Source organism: Kryptolebias marmoratus, linkage group LG3 (assembly GCF_001649575.2).
Source record: "Kryptolebias marmoratus isolate JLee-2015 linkage group LG3, ASM164957v2, whole genome shotgun sequence".
Lineage (NCBI taxonomy): Eukaryota > Metazoa > Chordata > Actinopteri > Cyprinodontiformes > Rivulidae > Kryptolebias > Kryptolebias marmoratus.
The window spans coordinates 23,901,264-23,924,541 of NC_051432.1; the positions used below are offsets into that span (position 1 = coordinate 23,901,264).

General features: G+C 41.2%; 3 protein-coding genes across 4 annotated transcripts; 2 read left to right on the top strand and 1 right to left on the bottom strand.

The window, feature by feature from the left end:
* Positions 1–6,608: 6,608 nt before the first annotated feature.
* fgf8b (fibroblast growth factor 8 b) lies at positions 6,609–12,358 on the top strand. Its single transcript, XM_017416874.3, has 6 exons — positions 6,609–6,984; positions 7,115–7,258; positions 7,362–7,398; positions 8,002–8,182; positions 11,235–11,341; positions 11,631–12,358. Exons 2-6 carry the CDS (start codon positions 7,200–7,202, stop codon positions 11,928–11,930), a joined length of 684 nt encoding a protein of 227 aa, XP_017272363.1. The 5' UTR covers positions 6,609–6,984; positions 7,115–7,199; the 3' UTR covers positions 11,931–12,358.
* Positions 12,359–14,573: 2,215 nt separating this feature from the next.
* On the bottom strand, positions 14,574–17,161 carry dpcd (deleted in primary ciliary dyskinesia homolog (mouse)). The gene is made up of 6 exons (XM_017416928.3): positions 16,905–17,161; positions 15,896–15,976; positions 15,685–15,806; positions 15,467–15,600; positions 15,220–15,322; positions 14,574–14,859 (listed from the first exon to the last, which is right to left on the bottom strand). The coding sequence occupies exons 1-6, from the start codon at positions 16,966–16,968 to the stop codon at positions 14,755–14,757; spliced, it is 609 nt and encodes a 202-aa protein (XP_017272417.1). The 5' UTR covers positions 16,969–17,161; the 3' UTR covers positions 14,574–14,754.
* A 6-nt stretch (positions 17,162–17,167) lies between these two features.
* Positions 17,168–21,879, top strand: poll (polymerase (DNA directed), lambda). Of its 2 annotated transcripts, XM_025006053.2 has the most exons (10): positions 17,212–17,263; positions 17,769–17,796; positions 17,904–18,047; positions 18,214–18,511; positions 18,722–18,839; positions 18,917–19,267; positions 19,425–19,598; positions 19,905–20,033; positions 20,719–20,887; positions 20,992–21,879. In XM_025006053.2, the coding sequence occupies exons 3-10, from the start codon at positions 17,933–17,935 to the stop codon at positions 21,351–21,353; spliced, it is 1,716 nt and encodes a 571-aa protein (XP_024861821.1). In that variant the 5' UTR covers positions 17,212–17,263; positions 17,769–17,796; positions 17,904–17,932; the 3' UTR covers positions 21,354–21,879. The 2 variants fall into 2 exon arrangements, with proteins under 2 accessions (XP_017272371.1, XP_024861821.1); XM_017416882.3 differs by lacking the exon at positions 17,769–17,796 and having other exon boundaries at positions 17,168–17,263.
* The last annotated feature ends 1,399 nt before the right edge of the window (positions 21,880–23,278 follow it).

Genomic DNA, 23,278 nt, shown 5'->3' on the forward strand with positions numbered 1-23,278 from the left:
AGGAAAATTGTTAGCTTTTGACCAAAAGAATGAAAGAAACAGGGAGGAAGAGAAAAATAGACAGAGAGAGCGACGGAGAGAAAGAGCAAGAGAGAGAGAGAGAGAGAGAGACGTAAAGAGGTATGATTCCCAGAGGGCCACTGAATTTCCTCTCTTTCTTCTCTGTCTTTTTCATGGTCCTCTCACTCCCAGCTCTGCACAGCTGTTTCAGGGCCAGGGGCTTCTTTCTCCAGAGCCCAGATGAAAAGAGCCGCTCTAAGCAGCCCTACAGGTAGGTCTGGTAAAGCCATTGCTCTGGCTGTCCGCTGTCCAGCGCATGAAAACGGAAAAAAAAAAGGCAGAAAGCAAGACTGAAAGCAGAAGACATCTCAAACAAGAGCGAGAAGGGGAAAAGATGTGGCAACAGGGAAACGTAGAAACAAAAAGAGAGAGAATGTAAAGACTGATAAGGTGTAAAGAGTTTGTGTTTGGGGGGGGGGGGTGTACCTGACCTCAGCCACCCCAGACCTCCTCCACCAACCTCCTGATTCCAACGATGTCTGCTTTTATTGACTTTGTTAAGCCGTTTTCAGTGCTGCTTCCTATGTGTTTACAAGACAGTAAATCACGCTCCAGTCCAAGTGGGGGGGCTACGGGGTGAAATACAGCAGAACTGTCCAAGAGTCCGCTCTGACTGAGCCAGCTTTCTGCTTTACTGCTTGCACTTCTCTCAAACACACACACACATTTCCACACAGGTGTTGATGGAGAAACGCAAAGTTGTTCAGTTTTGGTAACGAACCTCGTTGTTTAAGCCTCGTAAGACGGCAAAGTTGTTTTTGAGACACTTAAATCTGCAACCAAAGCTGCAAAGTGCTGTTCCCATGCTCGACAACTGGTAAAAACTTCAGCAGGCAGCTTTATTTAATATCACTGGGAACAAAGTCGTTATGCAAACACATTTGGGTTATGGCAAAACTGTGTCCCCTTAATCACTTCTGCACACCGAGGTCATTCCTAGACAGTCGTTTCATCCAGTTAAAAAAGTCATTTAAACACGAATAAGTACTCCACATGCAGTTTGAAGGCTGGATTTTCCAACTTTTCTCACTGCAACAATTTTCTCAGGCTTCCACATAACGACACCACCGCACACACAACCTCCCACACACACGCACACACACGTTTAGAAGGCCATCGGTGTGAGACTGAACTGTTGCAGGTGACGTTAAATACACATAACTCCTGCTCCTTTTTGAAAAAGGGTTTTGAAATGTTCACTTATGAGGGGTGACTTTATAGAGGCACCAAATTATTTGTGACTTACTTTTTTTATTGGATGATGGACAATTTATTGTTGAATAGAAACCCAATAAATGTGTTGCAGACGCTCTAAAATATGCTGAAAATACTCTAATTAACTGTAAACAATCAATAATATGTCACTGATAATCATTGCCCACCACTGTGGAAGGCGGATGATCATGTAATAGCCTTTATCCGTGTGTTTGTTTGCAAAATATCTCATGAAGCAACAGACGGGTTTTAATGAAACTCTGGTTGTGCATCTGCAACTGATTGACTTTTAGAGTCAACCTGATTCAAGATGGCCGCCACAGCTAATCAGCCTCAACAAACACAAACAGAGCGACAACGTCATCATTTCTGCAGATACTGGGATAGAATTTGATGTTTTTGCAGCTGAATCCTCAGCGTTCAGTCCGCTTGTAAGGATTTTAGCTTGAAGGAAAGAGGAGAAGCTTCCAACGATCTGTCAGCCCAAAAGTCTCCGTGTTCAATTTACGCCATAAAAGTGTTGGAGTGTATTAATGTCGTTAGTAGAGTGCAGTGATCCTTCGTGTCATCCAGCACCAGGAACAAATTGTAAGTTTGGGTGACGCTGCGGACTCAAGCCAGCGCTCCCTTGGGCCAGTTGAAGGTAAATTGCCGGGAGGTGATGCGGTTCCAGGCACATTATGTGGTTCAGGTTGTTGCAACAAAGCAGCAGTGCATAATTACAACAGGTGGTTGAAGAGTTTTTCTTCCAAAAAGCCACTTGAGGTTTGGGCAACGAGCAGATGAGGCTGAGTGACTTACGGCATCACACGTTTCACACATTGAAACAAACTTCATGTCTTTATTTTTGCTCCTCGTCTGTGGTGTCTGCCTTCCCTGTGCTGCTGGCTTGTAGAAGAGGGGGATTTTTATGTTTTCGTATTAACGAGGAGGATAATACCTCTCCTTTGGGTCTTTTCAGACATTCAGTCGCTCCTCTTCTAAGAATAACCAACGTGCAGCTTCGCCTATAAGTTCTTCTTTTTATTATTTCTTCTTCTCTGTTAATTAGGGCTACATTTCTGTGAATGCTGGTTCAGCATTTTCCTGTTTTTTTATTTTTCTAAACTTTGTTTGCAGTCTAACTACTACTGCATACTTTGACCTATTTAAGACATGAAAACAATCTCCTTAATTTGGAGACGGCTGCTGTGACTTTTGGTTTTTGCAACTTTTATACTTTTAAAAATATTAAACTTTTTTTTTTTTTTACAAACATTTCCTCATAGAAACACATTGAGATCTCTTCAAAAATAATGATTTATATAAAATCAGCTTCAGAATAGTTACTTACTTTGTCTTTTTATGCTGCTTCCAGCTTTTAGCTACTGTTCTGTTACTTTTAGCTTCTAGCTAGTCTTTTGCTACTTTTAGTTTTTAGCTGGCAATTTATTACTTTTAGCATTTAGTTAGCATTTTGTTACTTTTAACTAGCATTTGCTACTTTTCGCTTCTTTTGCTGGTTGTGGCTTGCCTTTTTACTCTTTTTGTTAGCATTTTGCTACTTTTAGCTTTTAGCTAGTGTTTTGTTACTTCTAATGCTTGGCTGGTGTTTTGCTACTTCTGAATTTTAGCTAGCATTTTGCTTCCTTTAGCTGGTGTTCTGCTTTTTCTCATTGCTTTAGCAGCTCAGTTTTAGCTTCTTCGGCACATTTCAGCAGTCATTCAGCTCTCAGCGTTCTTTAGCTGTTCTCTAGCTGTTCTCTGGTGGTTTTTTTGTTGACAGATTGTGACCCAGATGAGACAAACGGCCCTGTGGGGACAGACAGAGGAGGGAGAAGGTAAGGATCTTGGGGCTAAACTCGGACCTGTTTCAACTCTCGGAAGCCAGGAAAGCCGCTCACAAGAGAATCTCAGGAGCGAGGCGGCTGACAGTTCGGTATGTAAGAACGCAGAATAAAAAATGATAGCTTCTGATCAAGTTTCAGAGGGAACCTTTCATGTTCGGTCTGGAGAATTTTAGCCAAACTTTGCTGACAGGTCCCCTCTAGCTGAGCGCTCTCTTAGGTTTGCAGAGACTGAAGTGTTTTTTTTTTTTTTTAAATTGTGAGTGTCTGCTGTTGACTGCTGGGAAGTGCAGGAGACGTATGAAGCAAACCTCAGGGTTCAAACTGAGGAGATAATGTGAGGAACGTCCTGTCCGTGCAGCCTGATCAGGAAAAACTCACTGAAGTTTAGCAGCTGAAACGTGTTGAACTGCGATGAGGTGCCTTCACTCAGCTTTCAGTAAAAATGTTGTGCAGATGATGCAGCTCATTGATTCTTCTGTGCAGAGAACAGGAGAACACGAGGAACTTCTTCTCAACTCAGACGTTTCACTCCTGAGCCGACATTCTTCCTGAAATATTCAAACTTCAGTCAGGTGAAGAGTGCATCTCCAGAGAAATCCTAAATCCACACGACAGCGTGCGCACATATCTGCTACTGTCGACCAAGATGGATGCAGTTTTTGCACGAGATCCACTACGAGGCAGCTGAAAGGGAAACGGCGGGCAATAATGTTTCAGCCTGTCTGTGTTCAATTCTGTGTCTGTCAGCAAAACATCTCATGAATTACTGAAAGGATTTTAAGGAAACTTTTTGAAAGTAATTACTGGATGAACATCTACAACTGATTAAACTTTGAAGTCAGCTCGATTTAAAATGAACTCACCCTGAAAAACACCTAAATAGGTGTAACTCTGTTCATTTCACACATATTTGAGCTGAGATTTGGTGTGGTGTGAGCTGATACTCATCCCCAACATAAACTCTGCGCCCATTGGTCGCTTCCTATAATAAATTGGCTGTGGCGGCCATCTTGGATCAACTTGGCTCCAGTTTGATTCAGTCAAGATGAATCAAATTGGCTAAATATGTGCAGTGCTTCATAAAATATTTTGCTAACAGACAAACAGGGTAATGCTAAAGTTTGAACATGTAACATGTAGCCCTCAGAGGGTCTGTTGGGGATGACTCTTAGCTACTACCACACCAAATTTTAGCTCAGTATCTATAAAACGGAGTCAGTTACACCCAGTTTTGTTGTTTTCTAAGATTGGTTGGCTGTAGCAGCCATCTTGAATTGGCCACTACAGCAAAAACATCATCACCCTTTCACCTCCGGCGGCGGGCGATAATAATCATCCATGTGGGTTTTATATTCCGATGTTTAATTGTTGCTTGGTGCGGCTCGGGGTATAAAAGCAGAAAGTGCTGAACTGTTCCATGTGTTAAAATGACTTGTTGCAGAGTCCCTCTGGAGCTAATAAGGAGGTTCATTTTCACCCTCTAAGTCTCCTGAATTGGCCAAAATGACTGATTTACGGCTGACACGCTGAACAAACTCACATAATTATATATGCGCTGGATTGGAGTTTTATACGGCCGCTCTGTGTGAAAGGGTGTAACATATTCGGGTTTGGGCCCGCGTTTCTAAAAGTCTCACAGGTAAGAGCCCAGAAATCTGTTCTGGCTCGTTACAGCAACCCTCAGATCCGAAGCTTGGGGTTCGTAAACCTTTACTGTTAATAGTTATATTCAGATTTAAAGTCTGGGTGTGAAAGCAGCAACACTTGGCCAAAAAAAGGAATCGTTTAGCTCACAGGGTTAAAATGTTTCATGCGTGTTCAGTCGTTTCTGATGGACTGATCCAGGATTTATCTGCACCTCTGTGACATGAGACAGAGAGACTCAACTTATTCTCCTTATTTAATAATCGGAAAGATTTTTCTGCCGTTAAACAGCATCACGTGCTCACATGTTCACTGAGACATTTACTGCAGCTGCTGATTCTCCTCCTCTGTTTAAAACAGACTGAAGTTTATTTCAAGCGACTACAAGAACAGTCTAGTTCTCAGCTGCCACAAAAAGACAAAGGAGAGCATGTTTTGGCCCATGTCTATGTGTGTGTGTGTGTGTGTGTGTGTTTGTCTGTAGAGTTAGCAAATAGATGGATGGATTTTAATGAGGCTCTCACTGGGCAAACATCTCCAGCTGATTAACTTTTGGAATCATTCCCATTAAAAGTGGTTATAACTCTGTTTTTTTACAGATATTGAGCTGAAACTGGTGGTACATACGGCACTTCAGGCTCTAATCTCTTTTTATAAAGCCGTAGAAAAAAAAAATCACATAATTCACCTGAACTAAACCCCAAAATACGTATTTAGTCCAGAAAAAAATCAATGCAGCAGTTTTCTTTACATCAGCGGAGTTTTAATGGTCCAGATTCAGAGATAGTTCCTGTCAGATTATCATTCAAAGACATTACATTCTTTCATTTTCATTTTCTGAAGGAGTCCCTGCGCATTTGTTGTCACAAAGTCGTCATAGGATGTTGGAACGGAGCCATGAAGCAGAGCAAGGACACTCGTTTATTTTCCAAATTCAAAGTTACTGTCTGTGAGCGAGAAAGCCAAAAGACTTCAGGTGATATGTGAAAGCCATCGTGTCACGTGGATCACTTTCACATGTAGGATGAAAAAGAACATCAGGTCTGTCCTGAGAGGCCCTCCTGAAACAACCTCCAACCTGCAGGCAGGGAACGACTTCATGCAGCTGATTTTCCTCTTAACTACCTGCCGGGGAACGTTTCCATGCGGACATTCTGCTGACAGAAAACCAAGTGTTCTGGGATTCTGCCTGACTAAAGAGACACGAGCATATAAATGAGATTAATGCATTAGCTGTTATCCAACCTGCCCATAACATACGGATCGCTTTTTAATCACATCAGAGTGTGGACTGAGTGGAATATTTCGCCTCATTGTGTGTTTGAGGGCGCTCAATGAAAACTAGGAAATCAAACATTAAAAAGGTTATCCTGACCTACATGAAGCCCTGCACTTTGAAAGAGTTTCCTCCAGTAGTTTGTCAGATTTATTATTGTGAAATTTGGAAACGCGGGTCTGCATTCAGTGTAAACAAAGGAAAAGCACAAGCCTCTTGACTTTAGGCTGGATAGTCTGTGTTAACAAACAAGGTGGATAAAGGCGCCATAAAGACAGATCTCAGGGTTTAATCAGAATTCTACTCGACCTGTAAGTTTGACCTATTTTCAGTCACTTCTGCTGTTTTTGTAGGTAAACAAATGAGCTCAGTAGGTGGCATCTGGTCACAAACTTTGCTTCCAAATGTGTAATGTAAGAACTCATTAATGATTACTGTGAGATATATACTGTTTGGATTTTGTTTATTACTTTAAGAGTTGCTTTTTGCATGGCCTTCATGACTTCACCATGGGCGCTCTAACTCCCAGCATCTTGCTGATGAATGGATGAATTTACAGGCAGATAGTTACGGGCTGAGCGTCCTGACGAGGATTCAGTTTCATCTTGGCTCCGGCCTGGACGCTCCGCCTGCTCTCGCAGAGGATATTGACTTTCCCGCAAGTTAAAGTATTTAAATGTGGAGGGAGACAGATGCTGCACGCGCACCGGAGGCAGCCGCGAGACACACACGTGTGGGCGGAAGGTTGACGCCGGGACTTTGCTGCCTGCACGTATGGAGAGGCAGCTGGAGCATCAGTGTTTTAGCTGCTCGTCAGATTCCATCCGTCTCACCAGACGATGCGTAAAGATCCGTGCGTAAAGGTCCTCACTCCGTCTCAGAGAGTCGACAGGGATTCGTCTGCTCTTTTATTTGACACAAAGAGGATCTGATGGTTTGCTGACCGCGACAGACTTTGAGGTTTGGATCAGGAGCACCTTTAAATCTGCTCAACTTTTCGTCCCGTCTGTGGAACTGGAGAGCAGATCGGACCCCTGACAATTTGGGATATCTTAATTATCACGTGTTTCTCTTTCTATGTGTAACACAGGGGGGCTTAAAAGTGAACTAAAACCCCCATCGAGAAGAACTTTAACGTTTCTGAGGGCTTCCAGCACCGACCAAGTGGAGTATTCATGAAGCAATATTTGAACTACTACAAGATGAGGCTGAGAACATCGAGGTTAGGTTATCTGTAAGTAAGAATGAAGCCAATATGTTTGTCCAGCGTGTGTTTTAAAGCTGCAAGTTGGACTAATTATTTGTTTTCTTGTTGTTGTTGTTTTTTCCTGCACCAGGTTACTTCAGTTCACGGCGCTTTGGTTTTACGCGCAGGTAACTCTCAGTTTGTATTCAAACATATCCACGCTGTGTTAAAATAATAATAATAATTTGAGTGAAATATAAAAAGGGGCACTTGGCTTTACGGCTCGCGGCCCACCGTCTGTGCCCCTCCAACAGGCTGCAATAACAATGAAAACATTTTATGATGGGAGCTATGGCGATTGGCAACAATTCAAACATCTTGAAAAATGTTAAGCTGCAGCCTAAAAGGTAATTGTTAAAACACATGTGGCCGGAGGACGGTTGAAATGAGGTGGAGAGGAGGGGAGGAAAAAAAAAAAAAAAAAGAAAATAAAAATAAAAAGCTTAATCATAAATCTAACAATTCGTAACNAAAAAAAAAAAAAAAAAGAGAGAGAGAGAGAGAGAGAGAGAGAGAGAGAGAGAAAGAAAAAAAGAAGAAGTCATGAAAAGGTGAAAGATCAGCGGTGGTAAAAAGAGCGAAATGTCATCTCCGAGGGTCAGTGAAAGCATCTCCAAAAAAGACGCGTCATAAATCAAAAGATCCCGTTTGATTGACAGGCTGCTTTTATAAATAATAAATAAATAAAAACATTAAAATAAATAAAAACTGTGTTTCCTGCTGTCCGTCAGAGCTCCGTCCAGTCTCCTCCGAACTTCAAGCAGCACGTGACCGAGCAGAGCCGGCTGTCGGACCGGATGAGCCGCAGGCTGACCCGAACCTACCAGCTGTACAGCCGAACCAGCGGGAAACACGTCCAGGTTCTGGCCAACAAGAGGGTCAACGCCAACGGAGACGACGGGGCAGTGCACGGTAGGAGGCCAATTAATCAATTAAATCCGGTATTATCGCGAGATCACGTCCTCTGAGGCATCTTTAAATCATTTAGAATCATACTGAAGTTTTATAATCAGACAGGTGAAATAAAATAACTTTAAAAACATATATTTACATGTTTTATTAGTGTCCGTGTTCGTTTGTCTGCACTGTTAGCAAAATATCTTTTAATATCAAAGACCACTGATCGGATTTGAATGAAACTCTTATCAGGTAATCATTAGATGAACACCAACAACTGATTAACTGTTGGAGTCAATCCGATTCAAGATGGCCGCCGCAGCTAACCAACCTTACCTAAAACAAAAACCGCTAAAACTCGGACAGTTTTACAGACATTGCTCTGAAATTTGGTGTGGTAGTAGCTGAGACTCCTCCCCAACGCATGCTTTAAGCACTAACTGATTGGCAGGATGTGGTTTTTAAATTTTCCCATTAACTATTGTGGTTAAATCTGTCTGTCTGTTAGCAAAATATCTCATTAACCACTGGATGGGTTTTAATGAAACTTTCAGAAGATGTTCATCGGGTGTTCATCTACAACTGATTGCATTTTGAAATCATCCCAGTTCAAGATGGCTGCCAAAGCCAACTGAATTTAAAAAACAAAACAGCTATAACTCAGCCAACTTTACTGATATTTGGCTGAAATTTGGCGTGGTAGTAGCCGAGACTCCTCCTCAACACACTGCTCGATATTTACTTAAAGCTTTTCTTTTAGCTGCTGGCGTCAACTCTGTTTGACAGCAAAATATCTCACAATTTTTATAATAAAACTTTTTAAAAGTAGCCATTTGGATGTACAATTAAATTTGGATGTCAGTTCAAGATGGCTGCCACAATTAATCTGCATTAACCAACACAAATAAGTGGCTACAACTTAGTCAGAATTACAGATAAGGAGGTGGTAGTAGCTGAGAGTCATCCTCAGCACATACTCTGTGAGCTGATTAACGCGTTTCGTTGGCTGCAGCTGTGGTGGCCGTCTTCCTGAAAGTCAGCGGGCGATATGCATTCCTTCAAGGACCGACAGACCTGTAATCAGCGCTCACGTCAGCGTCGTTTCTTACATTTCAAAGACATCAGGAAAACAATAAAATATAAAACATTTCCGTGGCGTACGTTTAAACTCAACGCTGTGTGGAAAAGTGTCAAAAGGTGAAATAAACGGGAAAGATTTTATGTTTTTTTGTCAGTTTGATGTTTGAGCCAAAGGAAGCAGCTGCAGGAGCTGCGAACATTGTTCCGGCCGGTTGCTCCGCAGGTGATGATTTAACTCCTCGGCCTCCTTCACCTGTCAGGGCAGGGAAACCTTCTCCAGCCTGTCACCAAACGCAGCATCGCTCCATCTTTCCACCACCTTCCTGCCTGCCTGTCGGGCCCTTTTCCAACGGCTGTACAGCTCGACTCCTGACTGAAGTCAGCATCTTCACCTCTCCTGCGAGCACTTCTTCTTCTTCTTCTTCCTTTGATTTTTTCGTGCTTTAAATCTCTGGACTCCCGTTCACAGAGCGAGTGAAGTGGGTGTCACTCCGGATCCAATCGTTGCTCCGTGCTTGTGGTTGTGTCGCCGACCGCAGCGTTCTCACTCTTCCTTTATCCCATCCTAGCTGCGCCTCAGCACGCCATTTAACACGCGTTCAACCAGCCACCCCCAACCCTCCCCGTGCAAAATCCCTATCATTTGATGCTATTTTGGACAGCCTGCATGCTTTGTTAAAAGTGGCTGCTGGATCGTACGGGTCAGGAGAGAATTCATGTCTTAAATAACTGACTTACAGCCATCATTTAGGGTTGATTAAATCCCAATTATTGATTCATTATCGGTACGAACTGACAGATTAATCGGCCAATATCGGTCACTTTTAGAAGACTGCCAATCGGCCACGCCTGTGCATACTTAATCAATTACCGAACAGGAAAAATAGGACGCAGCAGCAGCTCACTGTAGCCCACGTTTTAGTTTTTTAAGCAAGAATGCACGTCACATATTTAGCTCTTCTATCTACAGTACAGAGGGCAGGATTGAGGAGGGTGTGGGCCCCTGGGCTCGAGCTTTAAACTCCAGGACTGATTAGGAGCACGTTAACTTCAAGGTTTCTAGTGACGCAGAACTTTAATTTCACGTCTAAAGTCTGAATCACAGAACAAACCGTCTGAAATTCTGCAAACTTCTGCTCTGTCACAGATTCCTTTTTCGTGCCTGGACCACAAGTGGATCTCAACACTTTCCCTAATTAAATTTAAAGAAATAAAGTATATTTTTTTTCCTGAACCAAATACTTTTAAAGTGTCATGACAGTGAGAGAGAAAAGCCCAAGATATAAAACATCAGCAAACCAAACTTCGACAATGTTTTATAAAAGAATATCAACATTAATTTTAATGTACTGAGATAACACCGAGCAAAAAAAGATGCAACTTCAGAGCTTAGGTTTTAAAAAAGAATCTAAAATTTTGGACATAAAAATGCACCTAACAGGTTGGATTGATAACGAGATGTTGCTGCACAGACCTCACGATGACGGTGAAAATACAGAAGAATTACATAAAACATGCAAACTAGAAACACAGAGTAAAGACATTTAGTAAAACTATATTACTGATGTAAAACTGTGAGAAATCTGCATTAAACTAAACAGAAATCAACCAGAAACCATTCAGCAGCTGTTAATCAATAAAGGCTTCAACAAAATAAAACCCTTTCCAGTGATGTGGGTTTGCAGCTAATTAGAAATAAGTAAAAAAAGAGTTTTAAAAAACATCATTTATTTAAAGCAATGATACTATTTTGGGGCCCGAAAGACCAGGCTTGACATTATATTATTGTTATTATAAGTTATTTTAAGGGTTGTTAAATATATGTTTATTTATGTTAAGCAGCTATTTTTATATTTGTGCTAAATAAAAAATACATATCGACCAATAAATAAATAAAAAATCTGCTGTGTATGTGGTTCCATCAGTTGTCCTGGTTGTCGTCTCTTTATTTGTGAGTTGTTTTTGTGTTTTTGTTCATTTTTCGCAGCTAAGCTGGAAGTGGAGACGGATTCTTTCGGGAGCCGTGTTCGTATTAAAGGAGTGAAGACGGGATACTACATCTGTATGAACAAGAGGGGGAAGCTGATTGGGAAGGTACATCTGGAATCCACACTTTCTTGTTGTTTGGAGCTGAAGTGGCAGGTTTGCAGCTCATAGCAGCTGAAGTTTAGCTGTAAGGTTTGTCTGAAAACAGTGAGGATGTTTCCACTTCCTGCAGATTGTCTTAAACATTTTGGTGCCACTTTCAAATAAGGGCCACATATTAAATCTGAGGAATCCTCACTTTTTGTTTATGGGTAGTTAATATTTTTTTATGGCCCGTATTTGGAAGTGTTACCAACATTTTATTAACTTTTTTGCTTTTTTTTTTCCTTCTTCGCAGCGAAAAGGACGCGGCAAAGACTGCATCTTCACAGAAATCGTGCTGGAAAACAACTACACGGCGCTCCAGAACGCCAAGTACAAGGGCTGGTACATGGCCTTCACGCGCAAAGGCCGCCCGCGGAAGGCGTCCAGGACCAAGCAGCACCAGAGGGAGGCCCACTTCATGAAGCGCTTACCGAGGGGCCACTTACTGAGCGAGAGGAGGCCGTTCGATGCCCTCCCTCTGCCCGTCCCCGTGCAGCCTTTCAGCAAGCGGACTAAACACTCCCATCACCACCAGCGCTCCGGGGGACGCTGAGGACCAGGGGCCGCAGGTGAACGCGCTGCGGAGGGAAATCTACCAGAACGCTCAAGTGCTCATACACTTTTTGCCTCATTTGTGGATTTATTCTGTAATCTTTGGTACTGAATTGTATGTAAACTATCTAATCTGTTAGTTATTTTCAGACTGTAGGAATTGTTATTGTTGTTATTAAATCAGGGCGTTTTAAGTCTGAAAAGCTCGACAGTACTTTCATGAATGGTTACGAGTGAGCCAGCTCGGCAACAAAGAATGTTTAAAAGAGAAAAGATGAAGCTAGATGTGGCAGCTATCTGTGGTTACAGCATCTGAGTCTCCGTTCACATGCTAACCGGTTTCTTGTCTACATATATGAATATATTTTTACTGTAAAAATGTAAATGGCATCAAATGACGGGAGTATTTATTGTAGAGTGTATATTAAAATCACTAAAGAATAAGGCTGTTTGTTTTTCCTCTGTTTTGATTGGAAAGTTGCGAAGCTGGTCGCCCCGGGAAATGTGTTGTTTCTTCGTCTTCCTGAAGCTGAAGAGCCAGATAACTGAGGGGCGATATCTGTGACAGGCTGCTGAATTCAATGTGCTCAGCAAGTGAGACTTGGGCCTGAATGGGCGAGCTATGCGTTAAAAGCGATGAGGTCAGCCCACCATTTTGGCCCGAACAAAGGTTACCACCATGTAGTTGCATTTCTCACGATCGCACACCGTAACCCTCTGATCAAATGGGCCCTTTGTGGAAGCCCATATAAAAGGGCATGTTATACAATAGTGGGAATAATAACACGAGGAGGGGTCAGTTATCAAAAAGAAGCCAGTCACACAGGGAGGGGCGAGCAAAGGGAGGAAGCTGAGCAAAAGCGCCGGGGCCTGCGTGGCAAACTGTGGCATCAAGTGAAAGAGGGGGAACGGCTGGGAAGAGGCATTCGGGAATGAATGGGGGGCAGAAAAGAAACTCTCTTCCCAGAAGCAGCTGAGCATGACCGTCAGAGGCCAAACGACAGGAAGACTTCGCTGCTCTCACCGAGCAGGGGCTGGATGTGCAGCTTGTTGCTGCTTTCAGCCTTAAAACGGAGAAATTATGAGACAAAAGCACACACACACACACACACACATACACACACAAACTGCTCAGAGGCTTTAAAGCAATAATTGTTCAAACTTTCAGACGTTCAGAATCAACACAGCTGCTTCAAAAAGCCAAAAGCATCCTTGCAGAAATGAAGCGACTGCATTTTTGTCACTTCAAAAAAGAAAGAAAAAAAAAATCTATCAAGTCCCTCAAAAGAATTTAGAAAACAACAATGCTGCCTGGTTGAAATGTTTTCTCTCCATCTGGAGGAAGACGGCGAACAATGGCGAGAGGGACCTGTGGTTTCTCACTCTTGCTCTCTGGGTTTGGAGCAGTGGTGAAAAATGCAAGGAATCACACGGGTGAAACAATCTATTTTTAAACGTCATTGTCCCATTTTAACAGCAGCGCTCCGTTGTTTAATCCACTGCTTACGGCCGACTAACAGGACAGCTCTTCCTTTAACGGGAGCTGATCATGCTGAGTCGGCGTTCAGACTTTTTCTTTTCCTGTTTGTTTCTTCTGAACATTTTCTTTGCAAACAGCTTCTTCATACTTTGTGCTTTTTTTTAACCATTCATTCACCGAAACAATCACCTCTATGAAGAATACTCCAGTGTCTTTTATTTTTGTTGTAAATTTATACTTTTCAAAACATGTAGCTTCATTTAAATAAAATAAAAAGTTCTTTTTAAAATTTGCTTCACTATATTTGCTCTTATTTTGTTTTTCTGTGCTGCTTTTACACAGTTTTGCTAATTTAGCTTTTATCTAGATTATTCAATTTCTGGTTTGAGTTACTTTTTGTAAAATTTAGCTTTTAGCTACAGTTTCGCTTCGGTTTTGCTAGTTTTAGCTTAGCTGAGTTGTTAATTTCAGCTTTTAACCACAGTTTTGCTCCTTACAGCTTTTGGTAAGGAGGCTATGGTTTTAGCTCATTTCAGCTTGTCACCGTTCTGCTTGTTTTATCTTCAACAATTAAGCATCAACTTCTTGAACAAATTTCAACAAAATCCTTCAGCATTCCCACTGGATGCTGGCTGAAGATTTAAATAAACCTGGGATGTGAAATCTTCAGTCAGATCAGAACTCCGAAGCAATCTGAAACAAATATTTGGTAAATTTAAATTATTTCTGAAGTGGCGTCCGTGTTTTTAGAGCCGGTGGAGCCCACTGAAGTCAGGTAGGGATGGGAAATGATAAAAGCAGCTCCAGCGATGCTTTCAGGGTGGCCAGCGGCGTGCAGAAGGAACATAACGGTATTCATTTAACACAAATGAGACGTGTTCGCAACTGTGACCTCGGAACGAACAGGGATGAAGCATTGTGAATCCTGAGTGTTTTACAAGGACATCAGTGAAAGGAGAGCGGCGGGTTCTGTGACCCTCCTACTGCCACCCCCACCAGGGAAAGAAAAAAAAAACACCTTCACATGAAGTCTAATAAGTAATAAAAAATAAATCTGTCACATGTTGGTTTGGTAAAATTCGACTTTTAAAATGAGATTTTTCCTTCCTGTTAAAGACGTGATAATAATCCTACAAATTCACGAACATTAAAAAAGTAAGATGATAAAACTCAAGCAAATATTTTATTAATGTCTGGAGATGATTCACCTGAATTTAAAGCACCGAAGCAGAGGCAAGGCACTGAGAGTCTTAACGAAGAGATCCACTCCAGGAAAACAAACCAAAGCTTCCATGTGACTGAGAAATGCTGCTCTGAGTCTCGGCTTCTTGTTTTCAGTCAGAAGTCACTGCGTTTTACAGTCAACGTCTCCTTCAGCCGTCCCCTTCAGTTTCTTCAGCTCCTTCAGCAGCTCCTGCTCCAGGCTTAAAATCTCTTTGGGTTTCTTGTACTGAACAAAAAAAGGGAAAATAAATCAATGTTTTCTTGTTCCTCACCCTTAATGTATTTGTTAAAAAATTACAAACTGAATAAACAGTAAAAGCAGTAACTCTAAATGTAATATATCAACTAGAGTACAGAAGAATCTGTGAAATCTTGCTTTTATAATTTATATAAAGTACTTGAGAACTACATGGATTGAGGGTTTAAAAAAGTTTCCATTATTCTTATAATAATGTAATTATTTTCTTAAAAGATGGGGCGGTGTTTTGCTGCCTTCATGTTTTTTATATTAGAGGATAGCAAAAACTCAACAGCAGTTGTTAAATATTACAGAATAAAAGATTCTTCGCTGTTTTCTGAGACTTACGCTGACAATTAGGGTGTTGTTGGCGTGTGTGAAGCTGAGGGCAGAGCCATCGAGCGGCAGCTGGCTTCGATCGAGGTCAGGAATACTAAACTTCTTATAATATCTGAGAAAACATGAGGCGAAAGTCACAGAGCTGCCGTGCAGCTGTAGCTCACAGACAAATTTATTGTAAACAGTGCCATCTTTAGGATAGACGTCAGGACTGCATGCAACAAGTGCACACAAGCAGAGTGTCGAGCAAACTGACTTTTTATTCGAGGTTTTTATGATGACGCATCTGTCCGATGGCACCACCGAAACACTGAAGACGTCCTTGGGGTAGGGAAGGTTACGGATTCGCCACTGAAAGCTGCTTTTTGTGTCTTTACGCATGAAAACAGGCTGCAGAACCAAAGCAAAACAAAGGGAAAAACTGTTTACTAAGATCTAAATGTCAAAATTTAAAAAATACTGGAAAAAACCCACATTGGATGAGCTCTCTTTAATCCCATCTGAGTCAAAAGATGCAGTGAAGTCAAGGGTCTCCCCGACTTCTACCTGCCAAGAGCTCTGACCGCCGAGCGGGCTTTTATGGCGCCACTTTCTTACTATAATACACAAAATGGGTTACAAGTCACCATCTAATCCAGTGTGTCAGTAACACACTGCTGTCTGAAACAGGAAATCTGTTGCTTACCGATGAGTTCATCCGTCTTCAGATCATACTCTTCGGCCAGTTCTCTTCCATCTGTAAGGAGGTAATGGATCTTCCTTTTTCCTGAAGGTGACATTTGGAAACATAACACAGAAAATAAAAAAAAAACCAGACCAGTCAAATACATTTTCTTTGTTCAAATGCAAAACCCAAGTAAATCATATAAAAGTGAAAAGAGCTGTTTGTAATTATAGTGAAAGAGTAACATATGTATAAGAGTGTTTCACCTAAAAACATTTATTTGCATAAATGCAAAAACTAGTGTATTTTGTACAACACCTTATGCTGCACTCTTGTGGTCAAATTACAGAAAAAAGTCAGGAATTTGTTTATTTTAATGCCATGAGAATAAAACAGACAAATCTTTATTGTCACTGTGTGGTTCCATGCATCTGCAACAAATTTCATAAATAAAACAAAAAACTGAGTAACTACACAACAAAACTAAAAGCAAAACATACAAAAAGAAAACACTTTCATTGCCACAGGGTGTTCAGAACTTCAAAGATCAAATATTACTGAGAAGGATGTAAAACATTTACTTTATTTTCTAACAAAATTAGACGAATTAATGTGTTTATATCAAACTAAACAAGTAAATAGGAATATGAAGATATCCGCAGCTTCTGATTATCTGCAGCAATCGAACAAGCTCTTGGTCTGATCTTTAAATTATTATTATTTTTATAAGGAAGCCAATTAAAATTAGATATATGATTTAAGATTGTATTGTCAATCACTGATTAAACTACTGCACCCAGTCGCATTAAACATTTTTAATTAGAGTACTCATTATACTATTTATTTTACCCTTTAGCTCTATGCTCGCTGCAGAAAATGTGCGCGTGTTGTTAGCGGCTCCGCTCAGAGGCGCCGTTGCCAGGTAACACTAAGCCTCAAAGCAGGCTCAGGACGTCAGCTGCCAATCAAAACCAGTTCTGCTGGGAAAATATAATTCATTTTCGTTTTTGTTTTTCGTTGTTGCACGTACCGTCATGAACCAGCGCCGTTTTCTTTGATAGTTTTAGGACATCTATCCAGCTGTGAACAGCCATGTTTCCGTAAAGGCTTAAAAGCAATTTCCGGAGTTAGCGCGTAACCATGGCAACACTCACTCAAAAACTTGAACAACTATATTTGTAGACTGGTCGAATCGTAATGATACGAGAGTTGTTGAAACTAGAAGGTTGTTTTAATGCGTATATTTAAGAATTTGTCTTCTTTTTTGACTGAAAGAAACAGAACGCAACCCGGAAGTGAAATAAACCGGAAGAGACCCGGAAGTGAAACATTTAAATGAACTTTCTGTTTTTCCAGGATTCCTCTTTGTATGTTTCCTTGTAAACAGGGGTAAGCGCTGAACTTTAACGTCTTTTAAAGTGTCCTATTTTTAGTTTTTGTTAAAATTAATGTTTAAAGGAATTTAAACGAAGTCTAAATATTGTACAAACGTCCAAACTGAAACAGTGTAAACAGAGATGATGTGATGTTTGCTACGTTAATACTTTGATTAATCACCTGAAACTGTAATAACTGTTCTGTTAGCTCAGTTTAGATGAATTTAAACAAAACCTCACACAATGTTTTATGATTTTTTTATATTAATGAAAAGCTTAATCTGGTTTCATTAGGTATACACTAATCATTATGGTAATGGTCCAAAGCATGACAGTCACGATAGTATTTTAATAAAGTGTTCAGTCAAATATTATTTCTTCTTAGTTTTGCTATTGTAAATCTTAATACTTCAAATTGCTGTTTAGCAAATTAAACACAAAAAAAAACATCATGCTGGCATGCAGAAATATTGTGCAAGGATTTAAGTCACTACATCATTTTTTTTTTTACTTTGCAGAGAATTAAAGTTCCAGAATCTGCAACATGTAAATATCAGTCAGCTGAAGCAGTTACATATTGAACTGCTGTGAAAATATCTTAAAGTGTCCAGTTGTTCACCTTTTGTTCTGCACATGTCTCCTTTATACGACAGGCCTTTGGCTCCTCACGTCTCCAAACGAGATGGAGTCTCGTCACGGGATCATGAAAGCGTTTCCCAAAGTTAAAAGGGTTAAAGTCCAGCTGGGAAACGATGCACCCCCACTGAAGAAGAAACCTGAGGCGCGAGATGTCGCAGGTTATTGTTTTGTTTGTGTGTACATTAAAGTACTGTACACAGCTAGAGGAAAAAAAATTATATGTTCAAGGACATCAGCTGGTAAAGAGAGGAAAAAAACTGTGATAATCCTCCAAAAATCTATGAAACTCAGTGTTTTTGCTCGTTGTGTCTGTCTAACCTACAGGGAACATTTTTAATGGGATCGCAGTGTACATTCTGCCTGCTGGAATTGGAAATGCCAGATGCCAGATCTTTCACAGACAAGTCAAGCAGAATGGAGGGCAGATCGAGAGTTCACTGTGTCCCAGCGTCACTCATGTCGTTGTGGATGACAGCATGGACAGTGACAGGGCTCTGCGCTTGTTGAAACTAGATTGTTTGCCCTCTGGAGTCCATCTGGTGAAATGCACATGGCTGAGCTTGTGCATCAGTGAGAAGAAACTGCTGGACGTAGACAGCTACAGCCTTCTTTCACCCAAAAGGTTTATTATCTGATAGTCTTTTTATACTGGATTAATCTGTATTCATGTCTTAAAGTGCTTGTAATTTATGACACACCTTTTCTTGTATATTGTGAAATTGAGAAAACAAACACGAGTGAAACTACTTCAGCTTGGCACATACATAGTATGTTGTACTTCAATAACTATGTACATAAAAAATTATTAATTTTGCATGTGTTTTCTATCAAGGAATTCAGAAACAAACCTTGAAAATGCAGAAAACAAATCGGGAAATATTAAACCTGCGACAGAAGTTGCTACAGAGTCAGACAGTCATCAAACTCAGCAAGAGGAGACGAAAGACGTGGTAGGTTTCCACGTCACAACTTGAAAGCAGTCTGTGTTTAATCGTCGCTATATTTTTACATCACATAATATTCCCAGACAATTCCAGAGAGCAAAGAAGAGGTGCACGGAGAAGAGGACGGTGTCACTCAGAGTCACCTGGAGGCTCTCATCACTGGTCAGCACCCGAAGGAGGAGACTCCCAGCTCCAGCTCAGACCCCGCTCCGGATGCTGCTGCTACTGCTGCTGCTGAGAAACCAGTTTCAGGGAAGTGGGTCTGCGCTCACTCCTCTCAGTCCAAAACTAACAACTTCAACAAGCACATCACAGACAAGCTTGAAGTGCTGGCCAAGGCCTACACGCATCAGGGGGACAAGTGGAGGGCACTGGGCTACTCTAAGGCTGTCAACGCTCTGAAGAGCTACCACAAACCCATCACATCATACCAGGTAGCCAAATCCAAGAGCTTTCAGTAGAAACTTTGTAGTCCAGATCATGTGTCTGGTATCATGAGTTTATTGTTTTATAAATCATGCGTGATAATACAGGGATATTAAAATGTGTGTTGTTTGTTTTAGTAACTTCTTTTCCTCCCAATGTCTTTAGGAAGCTTGTCAGATCCCAGGAATCGGAAAACGAATGGCTGACAAAATTGAAGAGATTATGGAGAGCGGCCACTTGCGGAAGCTGGATTACATCGGAGAGGCTGTGCCGGTGCTGGAACTTTTCAGCAACATCTGGGGAGCAGGAGCTAAAACTGCACAACTCTGGTACCAACAGGTGAAAAAAAACACACACACAAGTGTTATTATATCTCAAGGCATGTGAGATAAGAGAAACACGACAAAATTCTGGACTGTCATCTAAAAACGAAATGAGTCGGGACGATAAACCTGTACTGATACTGTTGTGTTTTTTTAATAATAGCGGCTCTAAAATAAACAAATTAGTGAGATGCTCTGAACTTTTTTTTTTTTTTTAAGGTAATGAGTTAAGAAAAATACATATGATTATACCACAGAGGTGAGCATACACAAGAATATATATTCTTGAAAAGATTTCTTAAATATGTGTTTTGTCTTGCAGGGATTTCGCACTTTGGAGGACATCCGCACAAAAGCCCACCTGAGCAGCACTCAGAAAATAGGACTGAAGCACTACGACGACTTTCTTGACCGAATGCCCAGAGAAGAGGCAGCAGCTATACAGAAAGTGGTAATGAATCTTTATTTTTCCCACCACGAGCTTGTATTATTCTGTGACAACGACTGAAATATCTTTGCCTCTTTCATCGCTTCGTTATGTTTTTGAGCTGAGACGCTTCCCTTTTAAACTACTACTTTTAACAATTTGGTAAACCAAGGCCCCGGAATAGGAAAAAGTTAGAATCAGCTTTCGTGGCTGAATTTTAATGAAAAAAACAGACTGTTCTCGCTGAGTGGAGCATCCCAAAGGAGAAAAGTAAATCCTGGTACTTGCTGCATCCTAAGTTAGCCAGATAATTGTTCATTCGACATCTGAAGCATGTTAGTTGTTTTCATATTATAAAACTTGGATCCTTTTTTTTCCTCCAAAGCTGTCAGATAGATTGCAGATGATACAGATGACAAAAACATGTGTGCTGCCTCAGTATGTCGGAATAATCCGTTTAGCAAGAATACCTCCCAGTATTTGGCTGCGAACAGTTAAAAATGACTGCTCCCTAGTCAGGGGAACACAGTGAAAGGAAGAGAATATACAAAATGAAAATGATCCTCTTTCTGAGACCAGAGGTTTGCAAAGTTGCAGCTGAACAAACTACAAGATTATTTGAACAATCTTCTTTGGAAAGATGACACTAAATGGGGATGTTTCTCCTATCAGAGTGCTTTATATCATGACTGGTTTTTACTTTGTGCAGGTGAGGGATGCTACACAAGCCGTAGATGTAGGGCTTGTGGCGATGGCATGTGGCTCCTACCGCCGCAGAAAGGCTACATGTGGAGATGTTGATGTGCTCATCTCTCATCCTGATGGCAAGTCCCACAAAGGAGTTTTCAGCAAAGTGTTACAGCTCCTCCATGACAGTGGTAAGCTCTGTTTCCCCCCCCCCCTCCTCCAAGTGAAATCAGTCGTTATGTTTATATTTCTTTCATAAAAGCTGTAAAAAACCCCTCAAATGTTTGTTTCCAAGGGTTTTTAACAGATGACCTGGTGAGCCATGAGGAGAATGGAGAGCAGAAGAAGTACATGGGTGTGTGCCGCTTGCCTGGACCCGGCCACCGCCACCGCAGGCTGGACGTCATCGTAGTGCCTTACGACGAGTTCGCCTGTTCGCTCATGTATTTCACCGGCTCGGCGCACTTCAACCGCTCGATGAGAGCCCTGGCAAAGACAAAAAATATGAGCTTATCTGAGCACTCGCTGAACAAAGACGTGGTGCGCCAAGGGAGCCTGAAAGTGCATGGAGGCACTCCGCTTCCTACGCCGACAGAGAATGATGTTTTTAATCTTTTAGGCATACCCTACAGACAGCCTCACGAACGAGACTGGTGATAATTTCCCATTCACAGAGACTTAAAAAATAATCATGCTAATAACAAATCACGAAACTGCACGTATCCTCAAATAACCACTTTTAATGAAATATCACTAAATATCATTTAGGCATCACGTTTGACCTGTCATCTTATTATTTACCAGGATAAAGAGCTGAGGTCACGCATACTAAAAATATACCTGAGTAAGATTCAGAGGAGGCCTTAAAGTGTGTTCACCTATACAACTTGTTCTGCAGCCCCGGAACTTCATTGTGAAAAAACAAACAAACAAAATAAACCAACAGAATTTAGTTTTAGACGCCCCTTTTAATGAAAATACTGTAACGGCTTTAATATTGTTTTCAGAAAGACCTTTAACTGTGAATGTCTATAATTTGATGAAAGACTGTGAACACGAAGGTATCTGCAAAGATAGTATGAAGAAAGTAACCTTTTACTGTAAAGACATAAATTTAGCAAGACACATGAACTATATTTTTAAAATTATGACAACTGATAATAAATTAAAAATTATCCTCTCATGACTTTCTTTTCTTGTTGTTATTTTTACAATTTAAACTTCTTGTTTGACCTGTTTGGAAGTTTGATCTGCTCTTTTAGGCAGGGGACTAGTGACGTGTCTCCTGGCCTGGGAATGGTTTGGGATCCCCCAGGAGGAGCTGGAGAGTGTCGCTGGGGAGAGGGATGTCTGGGTTTCCCTCCTGGACCAGTTGCCCCCATGACCCGACTGTGAATAAGCGGTAGAAGATGGATGGATGGCATGACTTTTTTGTCAGAGGAAAACTCCGCTACAGGTGTCAAAATACAGCTCTTCTGCTCTCAAGACGGGTTCAAAACCCCTTTTGACTGTTTTGAAAGAAAATTTGTTGTGAGACATTCTGGAAACTTTGTTGTAAATCCTGTTTGTCAACTAAAAGCAAGCAGTCTCAACCGAGTGAGATACTACCTTTAGATACCTTGCTGCTTCAGCAAATCTGATTTAAATAAATAGATCATTAACAAGTTTTAAACATGGTTCTCAAACTGTGGTACTCAGAAGAAATTTAGTAACTATTTACAAGTTAAATAATTTAATTAACTGTTATAGGCTGAGCTGTGATGTAAAGCTGAAAGGCAGAGACGGACAACAAGATGATGGGTTTCACCAAATTACAGCAAAATCAGCAAAATACAAATGGAAACTACTCAAAGCAAAAGTGCAGTGGACACTGTAGTGAACAATGGTTAATCTTGTGGTTATTTAAGCAACAGTGGTTTCCAAAGTTGGGGTCAACATGCATATTTAGCCTTAAATTTTACAACAATATAGAAGCAATAGTCATAAATGCGTAAAAATAATATTATAGTTAATGAAAAAGGTTTATTAGCAATGTTTGTACACTTCAACAAGCAGCAGCTAGGGTAACGAGTCTGCAAGTTTTTATTATGAGTAAAAATATGAAAAGTTTGAAAGTTTTTTAGGATCTGTGAGCAACAAAATCTGCAGAACAACCAGGACCTTTGATTTAAGGTGTCTCAAATTTGTATTTTTCTGTCATGGGCCAGAAAAAGAGCCACCTGACAACCAGGATTAGGGTTTCTGTGTTTGCAGATTTATTTCAGATATTAATATAATATCTAATTATATAATTCTAATAAATCAAATGATGGGGAGTCACTTCACCGCCTTCGGAACAGTTTGTGCCCACCGAGCAGGGACCGCAGACGAGACGCACCGATCGGTGATTGGTCAACCTCCTCCGCGCTGACCAATCACGGGTCAGTCCGCAAACTCAGCTGTGGTCAGCGGAGCTGAAAGCCCGTCACGTTGCGCACATGGTGCTTGGTTCCGGTGACCACGCCACACCCAGTTGACCGGAGCCGAGCGCCTGGGCTGGCTGCTCCTGGGTGGGTGGAGGGTGGAGGGTGGAGGGTGGAGGG